Source organism: Saccopteryx leptura, chromosome 6, assembly GCF_036850995.1.
Source record: "Saccopteryx leptura isolate mSacLep1 chromosome 6, mSacLep1_pri_phased_curated, whole genome shotgun sequence".
Lineage (NCBI taxonomy): Eukaryota > Metazoa > Chordata > Mammalia > Chiroptera > Emballonuridae > Saccopteryx > Saccopteryx leptura.
This window is the reverse complement of record NC_089508.1, coordinates 195007664-195031812: the sequence shown is the minus strand read 5'-3', so window position 1 is coordinate 195031812 and position 24149 is coordinate 195007664. Positions and strand designations below refer to the sequence as shown.

The 24149-nt window shown below is 61.6% G+C and overlaps 1 protein-coding gene across 5 annotated transcripts in view; it reads right to left on the bottom strand.

The window, feature by feature from the left end:
- MAD1L1 (mitotic arrest deficient 1 like 1) overlaps window positions 1-24149 on the bottom strand; it is a 318931-nt gene that overhangs the window by 107744 nt on the left and 187038 nt on the right. For 3 of the 5 annotated variants that reach the window (XM_066344270.1, XM_066344272.1, XM_066344273.1), the window contains 3 exons: window positions 18719-18832; window positions 18591-18617; window positions 6461-6517 (listed from right to left, as the gene is read on the bottom strand). In XM_066344270.1, coding sequence (XP_066200367.1) covers window positions 6461-6517; window positions 18591-18617; window positions 18719-18832 — 198 coding nt within the window. Of the gene's footprint in view, window positions 1-6460; window positions 6518-18590; window positions 18618-18691; window positions 18833-24149 lie in introns of all 5 variants that reach the window. The other 2 variants (XM_066344271.1, XM_066344274.1) reach the window with 1 other exon arrangement.

The window sequence follows — 24149 nt, the reverse complement described above, 5'->3', positions numbered from 1 at the left end:
ACAGGGGACTGCGTCCACCCCCCAGAGACACCGTGGGCACAGGGGACTGCGTCCACCCCCAGAGACACCGTCGGCACAGGGGACTGTGTCCATCCTCCAAAGACACTGTCGGCACAGGGGACTGCGTCCATCCCCAGAGACACTGTCGGCACAGGGGACTGCGTCCATCCCCAGAGACGCCGTCGGCAGAGGGGACTGCGTCCATCCCCAGAGACACTGTGGGCACAGGGGACTGCGTCCACCCCCAGAGACACCGTCGGCACAGGGGACTGCGTCCACCCCCCAGAGACGCTGTGGGCAGAGGGAAGACAGCCCTCAGGGCCGGAAGCACCTGCACACCACGTGTCTGTGAGGACCCAGAGTCTGGAGAATACAAAGCACTCACGGAGTTTCACTCTCACGGAGCTTTTGCAGTTCAGCAACAACAAAACAATGCAATGTGGAACGAGGAAAGGATCCCAGCAGACATCCTTCCAAAGACAGCCCACCACCGGCAGGGAAGACACTCACGTCACAAGCCAGGGGCCGGAGCAAACCCCACACCCGACACCACATCTGGCCCACGAGACGGCTCCCTTGCAACAAAGCCCGGGAAACAGCAAGTGTTCTCGCTGCCCCTCAGTCCCCAGACTGGTGCCCGGGGCTTCTCTGCTCTCGCTCTGGTCAGTTGGCTAGAGGGTCACAAGGTCCCTCTCCTTACAGAGCTCCCCCAGGAGTGACTGAGAGGAAGAGCCTCCCGGTTCCAGTTAGAACACACGCTTTCCCGCGGGGGCAGCAGACAGGGGGGCGGGCAGCAGGCCGAGCCTCGCTCAGACCGAGTGAGGAGCGGGGCCGGCACGGACACGGGCACACGGAGCTCCCGGGGCAGCGGAGCTCGGCAGACACGGCCCCCGGGAGCTGCCCGCGCTGCACGGACGTCCTGGCAGCAGCATCAGGCTCGGTGTGCGCAGCCCGACGACAGGCCCCACGCCACTCTCTGCGGGAACGCCTGGCCTGCTAGTTCCCTCGCAGCTCAGAGCACATCACACGCTAATGCTGGTGGCACTGGAGGGTGGCTCATGAGTGCAGTGTCACCTTCCACCAGACACGCTGAGCTCGGACTGACTGGAGGGTACAGGCCCCACCCTGGGCCTGGCCCCGTCCCACCGGGGGCCTCCCTCTGCGACAGCGACTCTACCCCCCGAGGCAGCAGCCGGGGGCACGGAGGAAGGACAGGCACACCAGGCCCTGCGCCACCTGCTCATGCACGTGCCTCCCTGGGCGGGCACTGGTGGCGACGTCAAGCGGAGCCCAGGCCCACGTCCCAGGGTCCAGGCCAGTGCCCCTCCCGAGCCCCATCCGGGCAGGCATTTCCCGCCTCCCAGAAAGTGGCAGGGGCTGGGATCAGAACCGGAGTCTTCCAACCTGGCACCGAGCCCAGCGAGCAACCAGGAACACCCAGGTGGCTGCTGCTGCTGTCGAGGGCCAAAGGGTCCCTGCTGGCTCCCTTCCCCGCCCCTTCCTGCCTGGGGGGCTTGTCAGGTGCTCCCCGCCACACACAGCGGGTCACCTGCCTTCGCCTCAGGAAAAGCGGCTCGGCTGTAGAGGACGTCCAAGCTGAATTATCACCCTGAAAGGCCAGTTTGTCATTTCCTAAGTCAGCATGTTAGCTGAGAGAGAACTCTAATGAGATCTGCAGCCTGCCCCCAGGAAACAGGCCCCTGGAGAGCTGTGGGCACATCACCACCAGGGCTGGGAGGCTCCAGGCAGCCCAGCCACAGGTGACAGGCACCTGTCCAGCAAACCAGGCCGCAGCTAGCTCTACGGCAGCAGAGGGCAGGGAGGCCCCAGGGTCAGCCTCACAGAAGGCTGGAGTTTTGGCTGAAAGCACAGAAACCAAGGGAAAGTGGCTCTTTCGATGGCTGCATCTGGCTCGCAGACAAATCTTTGATAAAAAAAAAATAATAACGGTTAAAAATATAAAACATTCTCATGTATTACAATCTATTCATTTCCTACCGCTCATGTTCATGGTTGCGGGTGGCTGGAGCCAATCACACCTGTCCTCCGGGACAACACCACATTTTTATTGGATAATGTGTAAGGTACACTGGTCGTTGTGAGGTCAGGAAGTAAACTTCCCTCCTTTTAATCAAGTAGTCAGCTAGCTAACTGCGGAAACTCTTTTGACAAAGAAGATGGCTAAAAGAAAAAAAGATGAGGAGTATCGTACTTTTCAGCAGGAATGGACAGAGGAATTCGCCGTTGTGGAGAGAGCAGGTTCTGCAGTGTGTCTAATATGCAATGATAAAATTGCATTGATGAAACAGTCAAATATAAAGTGGCTTCGACACACGCCATAGTATATTTGCATCAAAATATCCAGCGGGGGACAGCAGGAAGAAAGCATGTCAAGAGCTACTGTGCAGAGTGCAAGCTAGTCAGCAGCAACTCCGTGTTTGGACCCAACAAGGTGACTGGCATTCAGCTAGCTTTGCTGGTGCTTTAGCAATTGTGAGAAACGGAAAGCCATTCACAGATGGGGAGTATGCCAAAACATTCTTGCTTGATGTTGCCAATGAACTTTTTGATGACTTTCTGAATAAAGACAAGATAATCAAACGAATAAAAGACATGCCTGGCCTGGCCTGTGGTGGCGCAGTGGATAAAGCGTCGACCTGGAACGCTGAGTTCTCCAGTTCGAAATTCTGGGCTTGCCTGGTCAGGACACATATGGGAGTTGATGCTTCCTGCTCCTCCCCCTTCCCTCCCTCTCCTCTTTAAAATGAATAAATAAAATCTTAAAAAAAAAAAAGACATGCCTCTGTTGGCAGAAACTATTCATGATCGTACCATCATGATGGCAAATCAAATTGAGGCAACACAAGTGAAGGACATAAATGCAGCACCATTCTTTTCTCTCGCTTTGGATGAGTCAACAGACGTAAGCCATTTATCCCAGTTCAGCATGATTGCAAGGTATGCTATCGGTGACACACTACTTGAGGAAAGTCTTGCTGTTCTGCCTATGAAAGAGACAACAAGAGGGGAGAATTTATTCAAGTCTTTCACTGAGTTTGCTAAAGAAAAAGTTTACCGGCTCTGGCCGGTTAGCTCAGTGGTAGAGCATCGGCCTGGCGTGTGGGAGTCCCGGGTTCGATTCCTGGCCAGGGCACACAGGAGAAGCACCCATCTGCTTCTCCAACCCTCCCCCTCTCCTTCCTCTCTGTCTCTCTCTTCCCCTCCCGCAGCCAAGGCTCCATTGGAGCAAAGTTGGCCCGGGCGCTGAGGATGGCTCTGTGGCCTCTGCCTCAAGTGCTAGAATGGCTTTGACTGTGGCAGAGCAACGCCCCAGATGGACAGAGCATCGCCCCCTGGTGGGCATGCCAGGTGGATCCTGGTTGGGCGCATGTGGGAGTCTGACTGCCTCCTCGTTTTCAACTTCAGAAAAATACTTTAAAAAAATTAAAAAAAATAAATAAATAAAAAAGAAAAAAAAAAGAAAAAGTTTACTGATGGATAAACTTATTTCGGTGTGTACTGATGGTGTTCTGTACATGGTGGGGAAAAACAGAGGATTCGTAGCACTTCTTCGTGAACATGAAATGAGACCCATCCTAAGTTTTCACTGCATCCTACATCAGGAGGCGCTTTGTGCTCAGATGTGTGGCGAGCAGCTTGGTGAGGTGATGTCGCTGGTCATTCGGGTGGTCAACTTTATTGTTGCCTGAGTTTTAAATGATCTCCAGTTTAAAACACTGCTGGATGAAGTTGGGAATAATTATCCAGGTCTGCTTCTGCATAGCAATGTGCATTGGTTGTCAAGAGGGAAGGTGCTCAGCTGTTTTGCAGCTTGTTTGAGCAAAATCCGGACTTTTCTTAAAATGAAAAACATCGGGCATTCTGAGTTAGCTAACACTGAGTGGCTCCTGAAGTTCTACTATCTCGTGGACATGACTGAACATCTGAACCAGCTCAGTGTGAAAATGCAAGGCGTTGGAAATACAGTCTTATCCCTTCAACAAGCAGTGTTTGCACTTGAAAACAAGCTGGAACTCTTCATCGCTGACATTGAAACAGGTCGTTTACTACACTTTGAAAAACTGGGAGAGTTGAAAGATGCATGCACAGCAAGTGACCCTGCTCAACATCTTGATCTCCAGCAGCTAGCGGGCTTCACATCTAATCTCCTGTAGTCATTCAAAGCACGCTTTGGAGAATTTCGTGAGCGCACTCGTCTTTTTAAGTTCATCACCCATCCACATGAGTGTGCAGTGGACAGCGCCGACCTGAGTTACATCCCTGGTGTCTCCGTCAGAGATTTTGAGCTATAAGCTGCTGACCTGAAGGCCTCAGACATGTGGGTGAATAAGTTCAAGTCACTGAATGAAGACTTGGAAAGACTTGCACGACAGTAAGCAGAGTTGGTGAGCAAACACAAGTGGGGAGAAATGAAAAAACTTCAACCCACAGACCAGCTGATTGTCAAAACTTGGAACGGCTTCCCGTCACATACCACATACTGCAGCGTGTGAGTATTGCTGTACTGACAATGTCTGGCTCTACGTATGCATGTGAGCAGTCTTTCTCACATCTAAAAAACGTTAAGACCAACCTACGATCACGTTTAACAGATGCAAGTCTCAACGCCGGCATGAAGCTTAACCTCACCACGTATCAACCAGACTACGAAGCCATCAGCAAAACCATGCTGCACCAGAAGTCGCATTAATGGTAAGAAGTACTTTATTCATCATTGGTTAGCAACAGCATAACAACGTTACTAAAATAATTCAGAGACTTATTGTACTTTAAAAGTGTTGGTCTTACATAAAATGCACACATTTACTTGTATTTAGTGTTAAATATATTGTATGGTTCTCACGGAATTACATTTTAAAATATGTGGCGTTCATGGCTCTCTCAGCCAAAAAGGTTCCTGACTCCTGCATTGAGGCAACACGGGATTTTAACTGCACGGAGCTGTGAGGGTATAACTCCTCCTAAATCAGAAAATGAATCTTCCGCTCTCACTCCCTGATGTGTGTAAAATATTAGAGGACTTTCTGTACTTACAATAAAAACCTGGCATTTCCAGCCGCCACCGACCATGTCTAATTAGGGCGAGGTATGCTAACAGGACAGTGACAAGCTGGGACATCTTTCCGTGTGGTGGTAATTGCATTAAATAAAACGTGTGGATTGTACGTAAGCTCACTAATTAGCAAGGGCTCACTAATTAATAACAGGAAGTCGGACTGTCTTGGTCCTGTCGTCTGCAGTAAGCTTGAGCTTGGAGCTTTCTTCCTCCTCTCCTTCCCTAGACAGTGAGCTGACTCTGGGCCAGAAGTCAGCAGGCGAGGACTGCAGGCTCGGAGGTGGCCGTGCCCAGCCGGCCGGTGAGGGGCACAGAGCACGCAGCCAGCAGCGAGCCTGCGTCTGCCTGCCTAGGCCCCGAGGCCCTGGCACACCAGTGGAAGGCCGTCCCCAGGACGGGTGAGCAGGCCGCAGGGCCAGACGAGGGTCCACTCCCGTCTCCCAGTGAGCTCTGGGCCACCGTCCCCCCTCCTGTCTCTTCCGCCAGCGCAGGGTGACAGCGGCGCTGTGTCCCCTGACCACAGGGAAGGTGCTGTGCTGGGATGCGGCCCCCGGGGGGCAGAGCACAGAGCCTCACTGCAGAGCCCGGACCCTGCACCACCGCCCCAGCCTCTACTCTCCGCAGGGGGCTCCGGAGGCGCCGGGTGGTGGGGGAGGGCTGGGAGGGAGAGCAGACAGAGGCTGGCCGGCTCCCCGCGCGCCCCGCCTGCAGGCTGGGCACGGGCACTGCCACTCCTCATCTGCCCTGTAACTGGGAAGGAGAAGAGAAGTGAAACCAACAACACGAAATAGGCTGAGATTAGACCATCAAGGCCGAGATTACAGCCTGTCTGAGGGGACAGCTGCGGTCCAGACCCAGAAACAAGCTGGAGGAGCCGGGCCAGGCGCCCATGGTGTCCTGCTGGTGTGCACAAGGGCGGCCGTGTCCATGGCAGGGCCGGGACCCACTCCGCGAAGGGCAGGCCCCACATCCCGCCCGTCCTGCACGGCCCAGAGGACAGGTGCACTTCGCCCACAGCCTGCGCAGAGCACCATCAGAACCCCTGGGGAGAAACGGGCCCTCCCCGCCACAAGTCCTAGTTTGTACGGAGGAGGGACCAGGCGTCAGCACGTGGAAGCCCTGAGAGCCTTACACAGGGAGCAGAAACCACACGGTCAACAAGGACACAGTCAGGAACGCCGCCCCACGCCAGCCCCTCGCCCCCGGGCCCGGGACAAGATCCTCGATGTCCACAGCATTCAGACCCCACACCTCCCTCCAAATCACACTCCCCGACCTCCCCGGACCCACGCCCTCTGCGTCCCCACCCGTGTCTCTGACAGGAAGGGGCCGTGGCTGCCCCAGCCGGGACGCGGGCCCCCAGCGGGCAGGTCTTAGACTTACCATGTCCGCCCTCTGCTTCTGGCCGCCCAGCTCCTCCAGCGCCTGCGACAGCTGAGCCTTCGAGACAAGACAGAAAGGGGGGTCAGTGGGCCCGCCCCCAGCTCTGCCGCCCTGCTGCCCAGGGGCGTGAAGGCAGGGCGGTGCCCAGAGGAGGGAGAGGGCTGAGGGCAGCTGGACACGGCGCTCCCAAAGTCCAGTCCAGACCTGAGGGCAGCTGGACACGGCAGCTCCCAGAGTCCAGTCCAGACCTGAGGGCGGCTGGACACGGCGCTCCCAAAGTCCAGTCCAGACCCGAGGGCAGCTGGACACGGCGCTCCCAAGGTCCAGTCCAGACCTGTGTGAGAAAGCGGCGGGGCTGGGGGGTCACGGGTGGGGTCAGTGCCTGGGGAGCGCAGGAATCCAGAAAAACCCTGACACCTCGGACCGCTGCCCGCCAGCAGGACTCCAGGGTCCAGGCAGCGGGGACCCAGCCCACGGGTGCAGTTGCAGGGATGCCCACGATGGTGCCCAGGAGCCCACGCTGGGCTCCTGCATGCCACAGGGTGCTTGCAGCCTCGCAGACCTGGGCCGGGAGCTCAGGGCCACTGTGGTCCAGCCCGGGCGAGGGGGCGGGGGTCCACTGGCTCGAGCTCCGGTTGCCCACACACCCCTGCCCAGCCACCAAGTCACAAGCGTGGTTTGTGTGGCTGCCTTGGGCCGCGTGTGTAATACTAGGCCAGGACACGGTCATAAAATGAGAGAATCGGTCACACGTGCCCCAGAAAATGGTGAAAATCGATGTATCAATGAGGAGTGGGGCCTCTGCCGTGAGCACTGCTGGGTAAGTGACTCCGGCAGCCCCCGCAGAAGCTCCGTGCTCGGTACCCAGGCAGCGACCCACCGTCTCTGTGCCACCGGGAGGAGGACCGACCCCCAGGCCGCACAGCCTGTCCCTGAGCGGCGGGGTAGCAGACTGCAGAGGTCACCACGTCCCGCGCCCTCAGGGGTAGAGGAGGGAGACCGAGAGGCCCGAGCGGCGGGGTAGCAGACTGCAGAGGTCACCACGTCCCGCGCCCGCAGGGGTAGAGGAGGGAGACCGAGAGGCCCGAGCAGCGGGGTAGCAGACTGCAGAGGTCACCACGTCCCGCGCCCGCAGGGGTAGAGGAGGGAGACCGAGAGGCCCGAGCGGCGGGGTAGCAGACTGCAGAGGTCACCACGTCCCGCGCCCGCAGGGGTAGAGGAGGGAGACCGAGAGGCCCCGAGGGCTGGGGGAGGCCTGCTTCTCTGTCGCAGGAATGTGTCTGCAGGCCAGCCACGCCCCGGGCACCCGAGCGGGTCCACTGTCCACACAGACACCGTGGCCTGTGGCCGGCAGCTCACTCAGCCCAGGGAAGGCGGCACCCAAGCACACAGGTCACACGGACAGGACGAGATGGAAGCCAGGCCTCCTGCCATCCTGTTCCACGTCACACATGGCACAAGGGTGTGAGGGCCCAGCTGTCAGGGGCCCTTGCAGGTGGCAGCACCATTCATGGCTCTGTCCAGCAGTGGCCCCCACGGGTCAGGAGGGAGCCCCTCAGGTGGACAGCGGCCAGAGCATGCATCCACAGGCTGACAAGCACGCAGCTCAGACAGCCAAGTGCTTGGCTAGAGCCTGGGGCTCTGATGGGGACCCTGGTTCCAAGGCAGGCATTGGGACGGGGGCACCCATCTGCCGGACCCACTGCCGCAGTCGGAGCAGCAACGGGAGAATGCGCGGGGGGGGGGGGCCGAGAGCACAGAGGCCCCCTGCCAGGCCCTCCGTGGTGCTGACCTGGACCCGGTGCAGGGCTGACCCTGCCGGGCCCTCCGTGGTGCTGACCTGGACCCGGTGCAGGGCTGACCTGGACCCAGTGAAGGGCTGACCCTGCCGGGCCCTCCGTGGTGCTGACCTGGACCCGGGGCAGGGCTGACCCTGCCGGGCCCTCCGTGGTGCTGACCTGGACCTGGGGCAGGGCTGACCCTGCCGGGCCCTCCGTGGTGCTGACCTGGACCCGGGGCAGGGCTGACCTGGACCCGGTGAAGGGCTGACCCTGCCGGGCCCTCCGTGGTGCTGACCTGGACCCGGTGCAGGGCTGACCCTGCCGGGCCCTCCGTGGTGCTGACCTGGACCCGGGGCAGGGCTGACCCTGCCGGGCCCCCCGTGGTGCTGACCTGGACCCGGTGCAGGCTCAGCCCGTCCGCTCAGCAGCCCAGGTGGGGACACTGGGACCACAACCACAGCATCAGCTCTGAACTTGCTACACGTCCACACGTCAGAACCCCTCCCCGGCCCCTGCTGTGCCACCTCCCGCAGGCGGCCGAGACGGGCACTGGTTTGAGAGCCTGCCGGAGGCTGGGATCAGAGGCAGACAGCCAGAGACCGCCCGAGCCCACCCTCCAGCAGGGCGGCCTGGAGCCAGGACTGGGCGGGACATCGACCAGGCGGCCGAGTGAGTCTGCAGCTGTCACCCCCGCACCCCAGAGTATCGATCTAGGCAGCCACCCACGGACAAGAATAGAAAAGATCAATGGGCCTAAGAACTGGTGTTTTGAAAAGATAAACAAACTTGACGAACCGTTAGCTAGACAAGCTGAGGAAAAAGGAGAGGAGATGCAAACAAACAGAATCAGGGACGGAAGGGGGGACGCTGCCACACTGGACACCACGCCGGACACCATGCCTAACGCCACACCGGACACCACTCCGGACGCCACGCCAGATGCCGCACCGGACGCCACGCAGGACACCACGCCGGACGCCACTCCGGACACCACGCTGGACACCACGCCGGACGCCACACTGGACACCACACTGGCCGCCACGCCGGACGCCACGGACAGAGACGCACGAGACGGCTGTGAGCAAACTGCACCCTCGTCCATTACTTCAGGTGGACAACCTGAAGTAATGGATGAGCTGCTGGCCACACACCACCTGCCAAGCATGAGTCCAGAAGAACCAGAAAGTCTGAACAGACCGATTACTAGGAAGGTGACTCAGTAATAATAAAAAAAAAATCTCCTAACAATGACAGGCCCAGCACCAGATGGCTTCTCTGGTAAATTCCACCAAACATTTACAGAAAACTAATATCAATCCTTCTTAAACGCTTTTAAAAATCAAAGAGGAGGGGAACACTTTCAAACCCATTTTACGAGGGCAGCGCCACCCTGATGTTAAAGCCAAACAAGAATGCTACAAGAAAAGAACATTACAGACCAATATCCCTGGATTGACACAGATGCTAAAATTTGCAGCAAAATATCAGCAAATGGAATCCAACAATAATGGGATCATACACCATAACCAAGTGGGATTTACTCCAGGGATGGTTCACTATCCACAAATCAATCAGTGTGATCCGCCATATTAACACATGCAGGATAAAAACTATACGATTGTCTCAATAGATGCAGGAAAGTACTTGACAAAATTCCACCTCCTTTCAGGATAAAAATTAATTAGGTACCAAAGGAATATACTTCAACATGCCAACAGCTAACATCAGACTCAGTGATGGAAACTAAAATGTTCCTTTTAGATTAGGAACGAAGCAAGGACAGCCACTCTCACCACTGCTCCTTGACAGAGGACTGGAAGTCTCAGCCCGTGCCATTAGGCAAGAGGAAGAAATAAAATGCATCCAAACAGGAAAGGAAAAAAGTAAAATTATCTATTTGCAGATGATATGATCTTATACACAGAAAACAAACCCCACCAGAAAACTGTTAGAACTCATAAATGATTTTAGTAAAGGTGCAGGATATAAAGTCAACTTACAAAAGAAGTTGCATTTCTATAAACCAACAATAAACTAACTGAACAAAAGAAAAAAAGTCTCATTTACAACAGCATCAAAAACAATAAAATACATAGAAATACCTTTCACCACGGAGATAAAAGACCTGTGCACTGAAAACTCTAAGACACTGATGCTAGAAACTGAAGACACAAAGGTATCCCATGTTCATGGATGATAGAAACTGAAGACACAAAGGTATCCCATGTTCATGGATGATAGAAACTGAAGACACAAAGGTATCCCATGTTCATGGATAGAAACTGAAGACACAAAGGTATCCCATGTTCATGGATGATAGAAACTGAAGACACAAAGGTATCCCATGTTCATGGATGATAGAAACTGAAGACACAAAGGTATCCCATGTTCATGGATGATAGAAACTGAAGACACAAAGGTATCCCATGTTCATGGATAGAAACTGAAGACACAAAGGTATCCCATGTTCATGGATGATAGAAACTAAAGACACAAAGGTATCCCATGTTCATGGATGATAGAAACTGAAGACACAAAGGTATCCCATGTTCATGGATGATAGAAACTGAAGACACAAAGGTATCCCATGTTCATGGGTTGAAAAAAGTAACCATGATAAAATATTCATACTACCCAAAGAGAACTACAGATTCAATGAAATCCCCATCAAAATTTCAGTGGCAATATTGACAAAAATAGAAGGAAATACAACCCTAAAGTTCTTATAGAATCACAAAAGACCCCAAAGAGTCAAAGTAATGTTGAGAAAGAGGAACAAAGCTGGAGGCATCACACTTTCTCATTTCAACTTATATGATAAAGCTACAGTAATCAAAACAGTGTGGCGTTGGCACAGAAACAGACACATGGCTGGATGGAACAGCGTAGAGGCCCAGAAACAAGTCCACACATACACAGCTAACTAACCCCTGACAAAGATGCCACGGGTACACAACTGGGACAGGACAGTCTCTTCCGTAAGTGGTGCTGGGGACACTGGACCTCTCTGTTACACTAGATACAAAAATCAACTCAAAGTAGAGACTGAAACCATGAAACTCTTGGAGAAAAACAAGAACAAAGCTCCTTGACATTCACCTTGGTGATGATCTTTGAGATGTGACCCCAAAAGCACAGGGAATGAAAGCAGAGAATCAACAAGTGGGACCACGTCACACTGAAAAGCTTCTCCACAGCTTAGGAACCGTCCACAACACAAAAGGCAAGGGGAGGAAATGTGTATTTGCAAACCATATATTGAATGGGGGGGGGTTAATATCCCATATTTATAAGGAGCTCTTACAACTCAACAGCACAAGAACAAACACCGAATTTTAAAAATGGGCAAAGGATCCAAAAAAAAAAAAAAAAAAGAAACTTGCAAAGAATACAGACGGCTACCAGGTGAGTGCAGGGTAAGGAGCTCGGTGTCGCCAATCAGGAGAAATGCAAACCAAAGCCCCAAGGAGACATCACCTCACCGTCAGGAAGGCTGTCACGAAGGACCACGGATAATGGGGCTGGTGAGCATGTTCTGCACTGTTGGTGGGAATGGGATTGGGTTCAGTCACTATAAGAAGCAGCATGGAGGTTCCACAGAAACTTAAACTTCGGGCTGGGAGCTCCGTGACCCAGAGATCCCACTTCTGGGACTCTATCCAAAGGAAATAAAATCAGTGCCTCGAAGAAACAGCTACACTGCCCTCCTCCCTGCGGCGTTCCTCACAAGGCATGGAAACAACCCACACGCCGTCCGTGGGGGAAGAGAAGAAGGCGTGATACACGCATGAGGGAACGTTACTGAGCCTCAAAAAGACGTGGGCGCTGTTACTGCCACGGGGTGCGCCTGGAGGGCCCTGTGCCCAATGGAATAGCCCGACAGGCAAGGACCCTGCAGGACACCATTCCCGTCTGAGCACCTGAGCATGCTGTGCTCGGAGAAACAGGGCAGAGGGGCGGCTGCCGGGTGGGAGAGAGGGGGAGACGGCGGCCAGAGCACGCACACCTCCCGCAGCACGGCGAAGGTCCGGAGACTCATGCACAGCACAGTGACTACAGTTAGGCATCATCATTACATCTTTGAAATGTGGTGACAAAGATCTGAGTGCTCTCATAAAAAAAAAGAAGGAAATGCGGGTGGTGCCAGTGATGGGTCTGTTGGATAGCTGGCCCACGGCCGTCACCGCACTGCGTCCATGCACAGGGGACCGTGCCTGTCACGCCTCGGTGAAACTGGGGACACCGGGGTCTCTGCAGGCTCCGCCCCCTCACCTGTGAGAGCAGCACTCACCCCTCCCACACCGTTGTGAGGACTCAACACAAGAAGCGTGGACGCACGTGGACAGCACAGCTCGGTCCCTGGAAACCACTGCTTTCCTCTGAAGAGCGTCTCTGTGGAGGCCCCAGCCGGCGTCCCAGAGCCGGTGCGTCGGCTGGTGCTAAGAAAGGCCACTGTGCAGGCCCCCGACCCGCCCTGCCGCAGGCCACAGTGTGCCCGTGCACGGGGTCCTGGAGGCCGGCCGCCTCCTTCCCGGTCACCCCCCTTCCCCCACTCCCTTGAACGCACGGCTCCGGGTTGCTCGCCTGGTCCACCTGTGCCTTTCACAGGGAGCCCTGCTGGGTCCTCTACGCAGGTGAACCGTCACGAGGAGGTGAGGGAGGGGACCCGGGCCTGGGGCTGCCCGGTCCAGAGCCAACGCGCTCCGGAGGTGGGACGAGGGCACCCGTCTGCAGGCTGGCAGCGGGTCTGAGGGAGGGGACCTGGGCCCACGGTGCCCCGTGCTCCAGGCATCCCAGATTGCTGCAGGTGGGACTTTCCACAGACCCCACACAGCCAGCGGTACCGTAATCTGCTTTAATTAAATAAATTGAAGAAACAAATCAGGCTGAGATGTTGAATCAAGGTGGCATGTGCTGCACATTTACAGCCCCGTCCGTGGAGGGGGCGCAGGGCAGATGCTGTGGCCTCGGCAGCCACTTTATTAAACGGAATAAATAAAGTGCGTGCAGAACGGCACGGGCTCCTCCGGAGACGGGCCGCTGGGACTCTCCCAGGTCAGCGCAGCCACTCTGTTTACTGAGATCGTTCTGCCAGGATCAGACGTGCTCCCTGCTGGAACTGAGGGACGGGGCCAAACCGTGAGCTGTGCTGTCCTGCCCCACGCGGCACCCGTGGTCCCGCCCTTTCCCACAGGGCGCAGGGAGGCCCCGCAGCAGCCCCGAGGGGGCTCTGCCAAGCCGCAGGGTCCTAGGGAGGGGCTAGGACAGGGGTCTGCTGTCCAGAGCCACACCCACCGTCGACAGCTGGCCCGCGGCCCGCGTCCTGCTGCGCTGCAGAGCTGAGTGGACGGCCGAGGCGGTGGCCGCACAGCCCTGGCACTGTCTGGCCCCTTTCAGACAAAGCCTGCTGACCCTGGAACGAGAACCGGAGCTTGGGGGTGAGGGGTGGGGAGGGCCGTGGAGAAGAGAGGGGCAGAGAAAGGTGAGAGAGAGCCGGAGGGGCTATAAACACACAGACATGAGGGAGAACAGAAAATGAGGTGGGGGCCAGGGAGAAGACCAGAAAAGAAGGAAAGAAGACGCAGGTGAAGGTGGGAGAGGCCAAGCCCGTGCCCCGCCCCCGTGAGCCCACCCCGAGTTCCCACACAACAGTGACATCCTCCCTCTGACACCCTGGACCCTGCCTTTCAGACCAGCGGTGCACCAGGCGCCCGGAGGCAGAAGGGGGGAGTCGTGAGGCCTGGTGACCCGCGGGGTGACCAGGCCACAGGCTGCGGGGGCTCCCGGCACGCGCCCTGCGCTCCTGAAGAAACACGCTCTGCTGCTTATCCCGCACGCACCAGGTACTTGCGTTTGGGCGCGGGTGACAGAGGGGTTGTCCGGGAGGCACTAACAGAACCATTAACAAACGAGTCTATAAAGTTACATAATTTCAACTGTGTGTCTGTATACGATGCTCAACTAATGACTTCTTTCTCTCAGGCGGCATGGAGCAGCTTTCAGAGCTCAAGTGTGGGCAGTGCTCAGTTCTATACATAAACGTTCTGCTGAATAACGCCCCTTCCCCTCCCCTTCCTCCCCGTGGTCTGCACGGCCTGAGGTCCAGCGTGTGGCCACCATGACCTGCCAGCCAGTCCCCTCCCGTGGGCCGAGCGGCGCTGGGCGGCCCTGCACAGGGGCCCCACCAGCCCTGGGCACTGCAGGCCCTGCCTAGCTGCCCTGCCCGCTAAGGGGCCCCTGGGCGCAGGAAGGCCAAGAGAGGCCTAGTGATGGGGCAGTGCCCAGGGCTGGGAGGAAGGCCAGGCTGTCCCTGGAGCACGGCTCCCACCCCAGCAGAGAGAGCTGTGTTGCAGAGACAGGCTGTGGCGAGTGTGAGCGCAGGCCTGTGCGGGCTGAGTCGGGAGGGTGGCCTCAGGCTCCACGGCTGCAGAGGGAGACGGCGGCCCTGCCCTTGAGCAGCACGCAGGCGAGGAGCCAGACCGCGTCCAGGGAGCTGTGAGCCAGGGGCAGCCTCAGCCAGGTCCCGGGGCCTCACAGGAGCTGCGAGGTGCCAGGCAAGAGAGGAAGTGTGGACAGAAGGCTGCCCAGGGCCACGTGAGATGGACGCTAAGTCCAGCGCAGGCACCGGCATGCACAGGAGCAGGCGAGGGCCCCACAGCCCTCTCCATGGCGCCACCCCTGCACCTGAGCGCGGTCCCCTGTGTGCGCCACTGCAAGCCATTCGAGCAGGGAGGCTGCCCTGCCCCCATGCTGACCCTCCCCTGGGCCTGATGGGCAGCGCTGTCTGCAGCGGCCGGCACACCACTGGCCGTGTGGGTCCTGGCTGTAGCAGGAGGAGCCCTGGGCACACGGCGGGCCCTGTTGGGGCACGGGCAGCACCAGCCCAGCGTCCCCGCCCCCGTGAGACGCACCCAGTGGCTCCTTCTGCAGGCTCTCCCCAGGGGGCACCTGGGCACCGGGTGAACCACTCTCAGAGCCCCGCCACACAGCCGCCCAGATCCCAGGGACTCCTCGCTGCGCCGGGGCCACACCGAGCACGGGGCCACTGCACAGCGGTGTCCAGTACAGGCGAGGTCAGCGGGTGGCCGGCGGGGAGGAGAGGGAGGAGGGGGAGGAGGAGCAGGAGGACCAGGGGAGATGGGGGCATGGGGGCAGTGAGAGGGGGCGAGAGGGAACGATGCTGAGAGAGCCCTGGACGCGGGGGGCGGGGGGGAAGAGATCCTGTGATGAGCAGGAGGAAGAAGCAAGGCCGAGGAGAAAGCCTGTCCTGTCCCGTCCTGTCCCGTCCTGTCCCGTCCCGTCCGGTCCCGTCCGGTCCCGTCCCGTCCCGTCCCGTCCCGTCCCGTCCGGTCCCGTCCGGTCCCGTCCCGTCCCGTCCCGTCCCGTCCGGTCCCGTCCCGTCCCGTCCGGTCCCGTCCCGTCCCGTCCCGTCCCGTCCCGTCCGGTCCCGTCCTGTCCCGTCCCGTCCGGTCCCGTCCCGTCCCGTCCCGTCCGGTCCCGTCCCGTCCCGTCCCGTCCTGTCCCGTCCTGTCCGGTCCCGTCCCGTCCTGTCCGGTCCCGTCCCGTCCTGTCCCGTCCCGTCCCGTCCGGTCCCGTCCCGTCCCGTCCTGTCCCGTCCTGTCCGGTCCCGTCCCGTCCTGTCCGGTCCCGTCCCGTCCGGTCCCGTCCCGTCCCGTCCGGTCCCGTCCCGTCCCGTCCCGTCCCGTCCTGTCCGGTCCTGTCCCGTCCCGTCCGGTCCCGTCCTGTCCCGTCCTGTCCCGTCCTGTCCCGTCCTGTCCTGTCCCGTCCTGTCCCGTCCTGTCCCGTCCTGTCTGGTCCTGTCCCGTCCTGTCTGGTCCTGTCCTGTCCTGTCCTGTCCCGTCCTGTCTGGTCCTGTCCTGTCCTGTCCTGTCCTGTCTGGTCCTGTCCCGTCTGGTCCTGTCCTGTCCTGTCCTGTCTGGTCCTGTCCCGTCCTGTCTGGTCCTGTCCTGTCCTGTCCTGTCCCGTCCTGTCCCGTCCTGTCTGGTCCTGTCCTGTCCTGTCCTGTCCTGTCTGGTCCTGTCCCGTCTGGTCCTGTCCTGTCCTGTCCTGTCTGGTCCTGTCCTGTCTGGTCCCGTCCTGTCCCGTCCTGTCTGGTCCTGTCCTGTCCTGTCTGGTCCTGTCCTGTCTGGTCCTGTTTGGTCCTGTCCTGTCCTGTCCTGTCTGGTCCTGTCCTGTCCTGTCCCGTCCTGTCCTGTCCTGTCCTGTCCTGTCTGGTCCTGTCCTGTCCCGTCCTGTCCCGTCCTGTCCCGTCCTGTCTGGTCCCGTCCTGTCCTGTCCCGTCCTGTCCTATCCGGTCCTGTCCCGTCCTGTACTGTCCTGTCCCGTCCCGTCCTGTCCCGTCCCGTCCCGTCCTGTCCCGTCCCGTCCTGTCCTGACTCCCTCGGTACAGCCCCGTCCATCCCTCCCTGGCCTGAGAGCAGGACCTGCAGGCTGTCTGCTGCCACCTGGTGGAGGTCTGGAGGCACACAGCTCTCAACAGGAGTGGCCCAGACCTTTGGGCAGACTGGACAGTGAGAGGTCCAGATCTGACCCCTGGGGCAACCAAATCCAGCCACTACCTCTACTTCCCAGAGGGGTGGGGCTGCCTAATTCAGGCAGTCAGCCTCTTTTCACCAGTGTGCCGACACTGTCACAGGCCAGGAGGCCATGACCACGCGGCCTGGCCCGGGGGTGCCAGCTGCAGCCTCCACACACTCTGCTCTCCCCTCGACAGCCGCTCAGGCCTGGGGGAGGCTCCTGTGGAACCAAGGGGCCTGCTGTGCCGACAGGCTCAGAGAAGGTGCGGAGAGGGACCGACAGACAGAAACGCACCACCCGCTTCACAGACACCAGAGAGCAAAAGCCACGGCCAGCTTTGCTGGGAGGGAGCTGGGGTGGCCACAGAGCAGTGTCCACAGCACCAGGTCTGGGCCCAGGGTAACTCCAGCCTCAAAGATGGAGGGTCTAGGAGGAGCAGGAGCTGTGGGCAGGGTCTCTATCACAACGCGTAAACCCGGGGGCTGTGTGACCTGGGTAGAGCGGAGGGAGCCAGCCAAAGGCCAGCCTGCTGCTGGGGGGCATGAGCACCGTGCCCAGGAGGGAACAGGAGTGACGGAGCCGTGAGCACCGTGCCCGGGAGGACACGGGGGTGACGGGGCCGTGAGCACCGTGCCCGGGAGGACACGGGGGTGACGGGGTCGTGAGCACCGTGCCCGGGAGGGAACGGGGGTGACGGGGCCGTGAGCACCGTGCCCGGGAGGGAACGGGGGTGACGGGGCCGTGAGCACCGTGCCCGGGAGGACACGGGGGTGACGGGGCCGTGAGCACCGTGCCCGGGAGGACACGGGGGTGACGGGGCCGTGAGCACCGTGCCCGGGAGGACACGGGGGTGACGGGGCCGTGAGCACCGTGCCCGGGAGGGAACGGGGGTGACGGGGCCGTGAGCACCGTGCCCGGGAGGGAACGGGGGTGACGGGGCCGTGAGCACCGTGCCCGGGAGGACACGGGGGTGACGGGGCCGTGAGCACCGTGCCCGGGAGGACACGGGGGTGACGGGGCCGTGAGCACCGTGCCCGGGAGGACACGGGGGTGACGGGGCCGTGAGCACCGTGCCCGGGAGGACACGGGGGTGACGGGGCCGTGAGCACCGTGCCCGGGAGGACACAGGAGTGACGGAGCCGTGTGGACGGCACAGGAGCACCCACGGCCGTGCCCGTGATGGGGGCACACATGGCCGAGGCAGTGGTGCCAGCTGAGCCTGGGGCATCCTCTCCCTCCCCAAATTCTCCCTTCACTCCAGGAGACAGGCAGGAAAGCTGGGTGCCGGCCCTGCACTGCTGACCACAGAGGTCGGGGACTCTCTCTGCAGAAACTGGGACTGTCCTAGGACAACCAGAACTAGTCCTCCCCACGGGAGGGGCCGAGAGGGAAGACAGAGGGGAGGAGGCGGGGCCCGGCCACAGCTGCCTCAGACCACTCGGAGGGAGGGCTGGGACCCCGCTGCAGCCTCAGGGCTGTGGCCTGATGTGGGATAAGGGGACAAGGCGGGGCAACGAGCTCTGAGGACACAAAACACGTCTGAACGTATGACATAGGGCGCCAGGACCGTCAGCCTCGCCACGAGCAGGTGAGAGGCACGTGGCAGGTGGACACCAGAAACTCCTCATGAAAACGCCAGGACAAGTGGAGGAGCCACAGAGCCCGCTCCGTGCGAGGCTGCCACGCTGCCGCAGGTGGCAAGCGCCACACTGGCCCCCATGAGGACCCCGGGAGCAGCCGGGAGGGGGTGTGTGCGGGGTGGTCCCAGCACAGCCCCCGGGGGCCCTCTCCCCACCGAGCCGCACGCTCACCTCCATCTCCGAGCTGTGGGCGTGCACCTTCTGCACCATGTCCTCGGCCCCAGCACAGCCCCCGGGGGCCCTCTCCCCACCACGCCATGCCGCACACTCACCTCCATCTCTGAGCTATGGGCGTGCACTTTCTGCACCAGGTCCTCCGCCTCGCGCATGCGTCGGGTCAGCTGGGGCGAGTACTCAGCCGGGGTCAGCTCGCTGTCGTAGGACCCCAGGATGGCACGCATGCCGTCCCGCTCCTGTGGGCACAGAGGGGAGGTGGTCAGGCCCAGGGGGCAAGGGGCGGGGACACGATGCTGGAGGGACTGTGACGGGAGGCGCCAGGCAGAGACAGGAGGAGGAGGGAGGGCTCTGGAACAGGGGAGGGACCAGGCTGTCCGATGGGGCCTCGTGCACAGCAGCTCTTACTCATGGTGGCCGGACAGAGCCCACCAGAGCCAGACAGGGCTTCTGCTGCTCGGCAGGGGCACCGTGGGCTCAGCCCGTGCCAGGGAGTCCGGGCGCCACGTGTGGAGTGGGTGCTCACTCTGACCACCTGCTCTCGAGCTGCAGTGGTCAGAGACCCACAGACCAGCAGTCAGCTATGTCCCCAGCTGGGTAGAAGGTCTCTACCTGGTCACAGCCAAGGGGTTAGGGTGACTTTCTGTGTCTCATCAAACAGGCCCAGAACGTCAGCAGTGGGCAGGCCAGGTAGTGGCTTGAGTTCCTGGCCTGCTGTGACCCTGGACCTTTGAGCCAGTAGTGGTCAGAGCCAGGTTCCCAGGCAGGGGAGAGCCACAGAAGCAGGCTGGCACCCGGTGGCTGAGAAACCGGCAGCTCCTCCCACTGGCCCACAGCCTGGGAAGGTGCGGGTCCCCACAGAGCGGCTCGGGCCCCAGCGAGCTCCTCCTGCTTCTGCGACGCTCAGGCACAGAGGGCCCGCGGCCTGGAGTGGCACCTGCACCGGCGCCCATCAGGGGCCAGCAGGCCCAGGGAAGCAGGGGCATGTGGGAGACCTGCTGGGCCGTGCTCGTCCTGAGCCTCAGGCGCCTGACCGGGGAGGTGGGTCATCGGCCGATCTCCGAGGGCGGCCGTCAGCTCAGTAGCCCCATGACGTGACACGTGTCAGCGCGGCCTCAGGTGAGGGAGGTCTGCACTGTGCCCAGAGCCACCTCACTGACAGGAGCAGACAGAGCTCTGTGTGCTGACGCGCACTCCCCCTTGGATGAGTCGGGGGCAGCTGCTGAGACCCTCCCTCCCAGACCCCCGTGCCCAGCAGGACGCCCGCGAGCTCCAGCGTGGCTCACAGGCTACCTCACAGACCCGGGAGAGAGCCCTGTGCCGCCCCTCACGGGCGGTCTCCCCCTGGGGCCCCGGCTGGGACCCATCACAAGTGTTGCGCTACTACGGGGGCACGGGCGCCCCCCCAGGCCCTCGTCAGTGGAGACAGGAGGGGCGTGGGGCCTGCAGACCCCACCCTCCCCCCTGCAGCCTATACCCCCACCCCCCGGCTGCCGTCAGCCCCACCCCCGTGCTCCCCACCCCCCCCGGCTGCCGTCGGCCCCACCCCCGTGCTCCCCACCCCCCGGCCCCCCGGCCGCCGTCGGCCCCACCACTGTGCTCCCCACCCCCCGGCCCCCCCGGCCGCCGTCGGCCCCACCACCGTGCTCCTCACCCCCCGGCCCCCCCCGGCTGCTGTCAGCCCCACCCCCGTGCTCCCCACCCCCCCGGCTGCTGTCAGCCCCACCACCGTGCTCCCCACCCCCCCGGCCCCCGTCAGCCCCACCCCCGTGCTCCCCACCCCCCGGGCCCCCCCGCCCCCGTCAGCCCCACCACCGTGCTCCCCACCCCCCGGCCCCCCGGCCGCCGTCGGCCCCACCACTGTGCTCCCCACCCCCCGGCCCCCCGGCTGCCGTCGGCCCCACCCCCGTGCTCCCCACCCCCCGGGCCCCCCCGCCCCCGTCAGCCCCACCACCGTGCTCCCCACCCCCCGGCCCCCCGGCCGCCGTCGGCCCCACCACTGTGCTCCTCACCCCCCGGCCCCCCCGGCTGCTGTCAGCCCCACCCCCGTGCTCCCCACCCCCCCGGCTGCCGTCAGCCCCACCCCCGTGCTCCCCCCCCCCCCCGGCCGCCGTCGGCCCCACCACCGTGCTCCCCACCCCCCCCGGCCCCCGTCAGCCCCACCCCCGTGCTCCCCACCCCCCGGGCCCCCCCCGCCCCCGTCAGCCCCACCACCGTGCTCCCCACCCCCCGGCCCCCCGGCCGCCGTCGGCCCCACCACTGTGCTCCTCACCCCCCGGCCCCCCCCGGCTGCTGTCAGCCCCACCCCCGTGCTCCCCACCCCCCCGGCTGCCGTCAGCCCCACCCCCGTGCTCCCCACCCCCCCGGCCGCCGTCGGCCCCACCACCGTGCTCCCCACCCCCCCGGCCCCCGTCAGCCCCACCCCCGTGCTCCCCACCCCCCGGGCCCCCCCGCCCCCGTCAGCCCCACCACCGTGCTCCCCACCCCCGTGCTCCCCACCCCCCCCCCGGCCCCCGTCAGCCCCACCACCGTGCTCCCCACCCCCCGGGCCCCCCCGGCCCCCGTCGGCCCCACCACCGTGCTCCCCACCCCCCGGGCCCCCCGGCCCCCGTCGGCCCCACCACCGTGCTCCCCACCCCCCGGGCCCCCCCGGCCCCCGTCGGCCCCACCACCGTGCTCCCCACCCCCTGGCCCCCCGGCCCCCGTCGGCCCCACCACCGTGCTCCTCACCCCCCGGGCCTCTGACTCAGCTGTCACCCAGCATGGACTTCATAATTAGTTGATGACAAAAAATTCAATAAGTGAGAAATTAAAGTTACAAATCCAACTGGAACTGGTCACATATCCATGGAAAATTTGTTTCCACAGGAAGGTTTATCGAGTGTCATAATTTTATTGAAATCCTCTATCTTCCCATTGACTTTTACGGTTTCGAGCTGGTTACCGAGTGATCAGGCGAGGGCCAAAGAGGGTGTCCTTTCATAAACAAGCTGTAATCAGTGCCTTTATTGACCCATAAATCCCACACGCCACCTCGCTCCTCTCCTGCTGCATCTGCAGGCGAGCTGTGGCCGGCAGAGGGGAAAATGTAAAACTGAAAGTTGGTTGTTTGTGCCTTTCAGAGAAATTGCTTTGTCACTGAACTGTGCTGGTTTGATTGGATAACGACTTTTTAATGACTGGTTCCACCTGTGGAGAAGTTTGCTTTGTTTCCACTTGAGCAAGTGAGGCGCCTCCTCGCTGAGCTGCGAGGCTGCGGGAAGCGCGAACACCCCCAGGGCAGCGCAGGACGTGTGTTTCTGTTTCCCCAGGCGCCTCTCGGGCTGGGCGGGGCAGGGCGGGGCAGCAGGCTGGCCTGGACGCAATCACACTGGCCTGTCACCTAACACAGGGCAACTCAAAGAGCTCGGGAAGGGTGTCAGCCTGAGGAAATGACCTGGAGATCAGGGGTGGAGGGTGGCGGAGGAAGACCCCCCGACCCACAGCCGGGCCGCAGGACGGCTCACCCCACGGGCCACAGAGGGAGGGCAGGGCTGAGACCCCGCCCTGCCAGGGGCTACACAGGCTGACCGGGCGTCTGGACACAACGTGCGGGCCAGCGCCCAGCACTCCTGGTCCTCAATGGCCTCCTCGGAGGCAAGGGCAGGCCGCCCCCGGCTGTGGGCAGTGGAGAGTCCAGCCCTGCAGCACCTGGGCACGGGCTGACGAGGACGCCAGGGTGGACAGCTCAGGACCTCTCTCCCGGGCAGCCTCCTTGTCTGCCTTACGTTCTGCAGGCCGATACGTGTACCCAGCTCAGCACCCGGGCCGGGCGATGTGCCCAGCGAGAGCCCAGACCCAAGCAGGGCAGAAAGGAAAGGGGTTTTGGCAGATCGAGGCTTTCTTCCTCTCTGACGGGCATGAGGGGCGTGCAGAGCCTGCGCGGGGCTGAGTGGTGGAGGGGTGAGAAGTGAGGTCGGGTCCAGACCAGCTCTGGACAGGAAGCTGAGGCACAGAGGTGCGGCCGCTGTCTGACGCCCACAGGGAGGACAGGCACGGGCCAGCCGATGACCGCAGGGGAAGCAGCTGGCCTTCCTGAGCCTCACACGCTCAACTGTGCAGGGCAGCCCGGAGAAGCCCTCGGGGTCACTGGGCAGCTCAGACACAGAGCTGTCCACACAGCGCTGCGGCCAGACCCTGCATGCTGTCCCGTGGCCTCTGAACGGGAGCTGTGCGGGCTGGGACGACGGCCGCGGCTCCACTGCCCAGCACCCCCACTCCAGAAGGCCACGGCTCCACTGCCCAGCGCCCCCACTCCAGAAGGCTGCGGCTCCACTGCCCAGCGCCCCCACTCCAGAAGGGCGTGGCTCCACTGCCCAGCACCCCCACTCCAGAAGGCCGCGGCTCCACTGCCCAGCGCCCCCACTCCAGAAGGGCGTGGCTCCACTGTCCAGCGCCCCCACTCCAGAAGGGCGTGGCTCCACTGCCCAGCACCCCCACTCCAGAGGCCGCGGCTCCACTGCCCAGCGCCCCCACTCCAGAAGGCCGCGGCTCCACTGCCCAGCGCCCCCACTCCAGAAGGGCGTGGCTCCACTGTCCAGCGCCCCCACTCCAGAAGGGCGTGGCTCCACTGTCCAGCACCCCCACTCCAGAAGGCCGCGGCTCCACTGCCCAGCACCCCCACTCCAGAAGGGCGTGGCTCCACTGCCCAGCGCCCCCACTCCAGAAGGGCGTGGCTCCACTGCCCAGCACCCCCACTCCAGAGGCCGCGGCTCCACTGCCCAGCGCCCCCACTCCAGAAGGCCGCGGCTCCACTGCCCAGCACCCCCACTCCAGAAGGGCGTGGCTCCACTGTCCAGCACCCCCACTCCAGAAGGGCGTGGCTCCACTGCCCAGCACCCCCACTCCAGAGGCCGCGGCTCCACTGCCCAGCGCCCCACTCCAGAAGGCCGCGGCTCCATTGCCCAGCACCCCCACTCCAGAAGGGCGTGGCTCCACTGTCCAGCACCCCCACTCCAGAAGGCCGCGGCTCAGGCTCCTCGACCCCCTCCCCGGTGCAGAAGCAGGAGAGTTGAGCGCGTCCTGGGGCGAAGCAGCCGACTCCGCTGCCTGACTCACTCTCCAGCCGCCCACACCAGCCCAGCTCCGCAAGGACTCCGGGCGCCCTCTCTGGACACCTCCTCCTGTTGGCTCCGCCCCCACCCCGGCTCCACAAGTCCATTAGCTTCACACCTTTTCTGTTTTCTTTAACCAGGTGTTGCTCTTCTGACTGTTTCCTCTCCGCTGCCACCAGCGTGCCCCACACCACCGTGGCAGAGGGCAGGCGCCCAGGCGGTGGGATCTGGGTCCCCTCCACCCCCGCCAGGAGGTGCAAGCACACACCGGCCCACGACTGCAAACAGTAACAGTGGCCAGTCTGGCTGACCAGGTCAGAGGCTCCTCGGCTGCTGCCAAGCCCCCACAGGGACCCTGGGGACAGAGGCTAACGTGACAAGCCATGCTTGGTGATATCACCCCCAATGCAGGCCCAGGAAGAGTTGTGCACCCCTGAGTCCCCAAAGCACAGGCTTGTCCTAC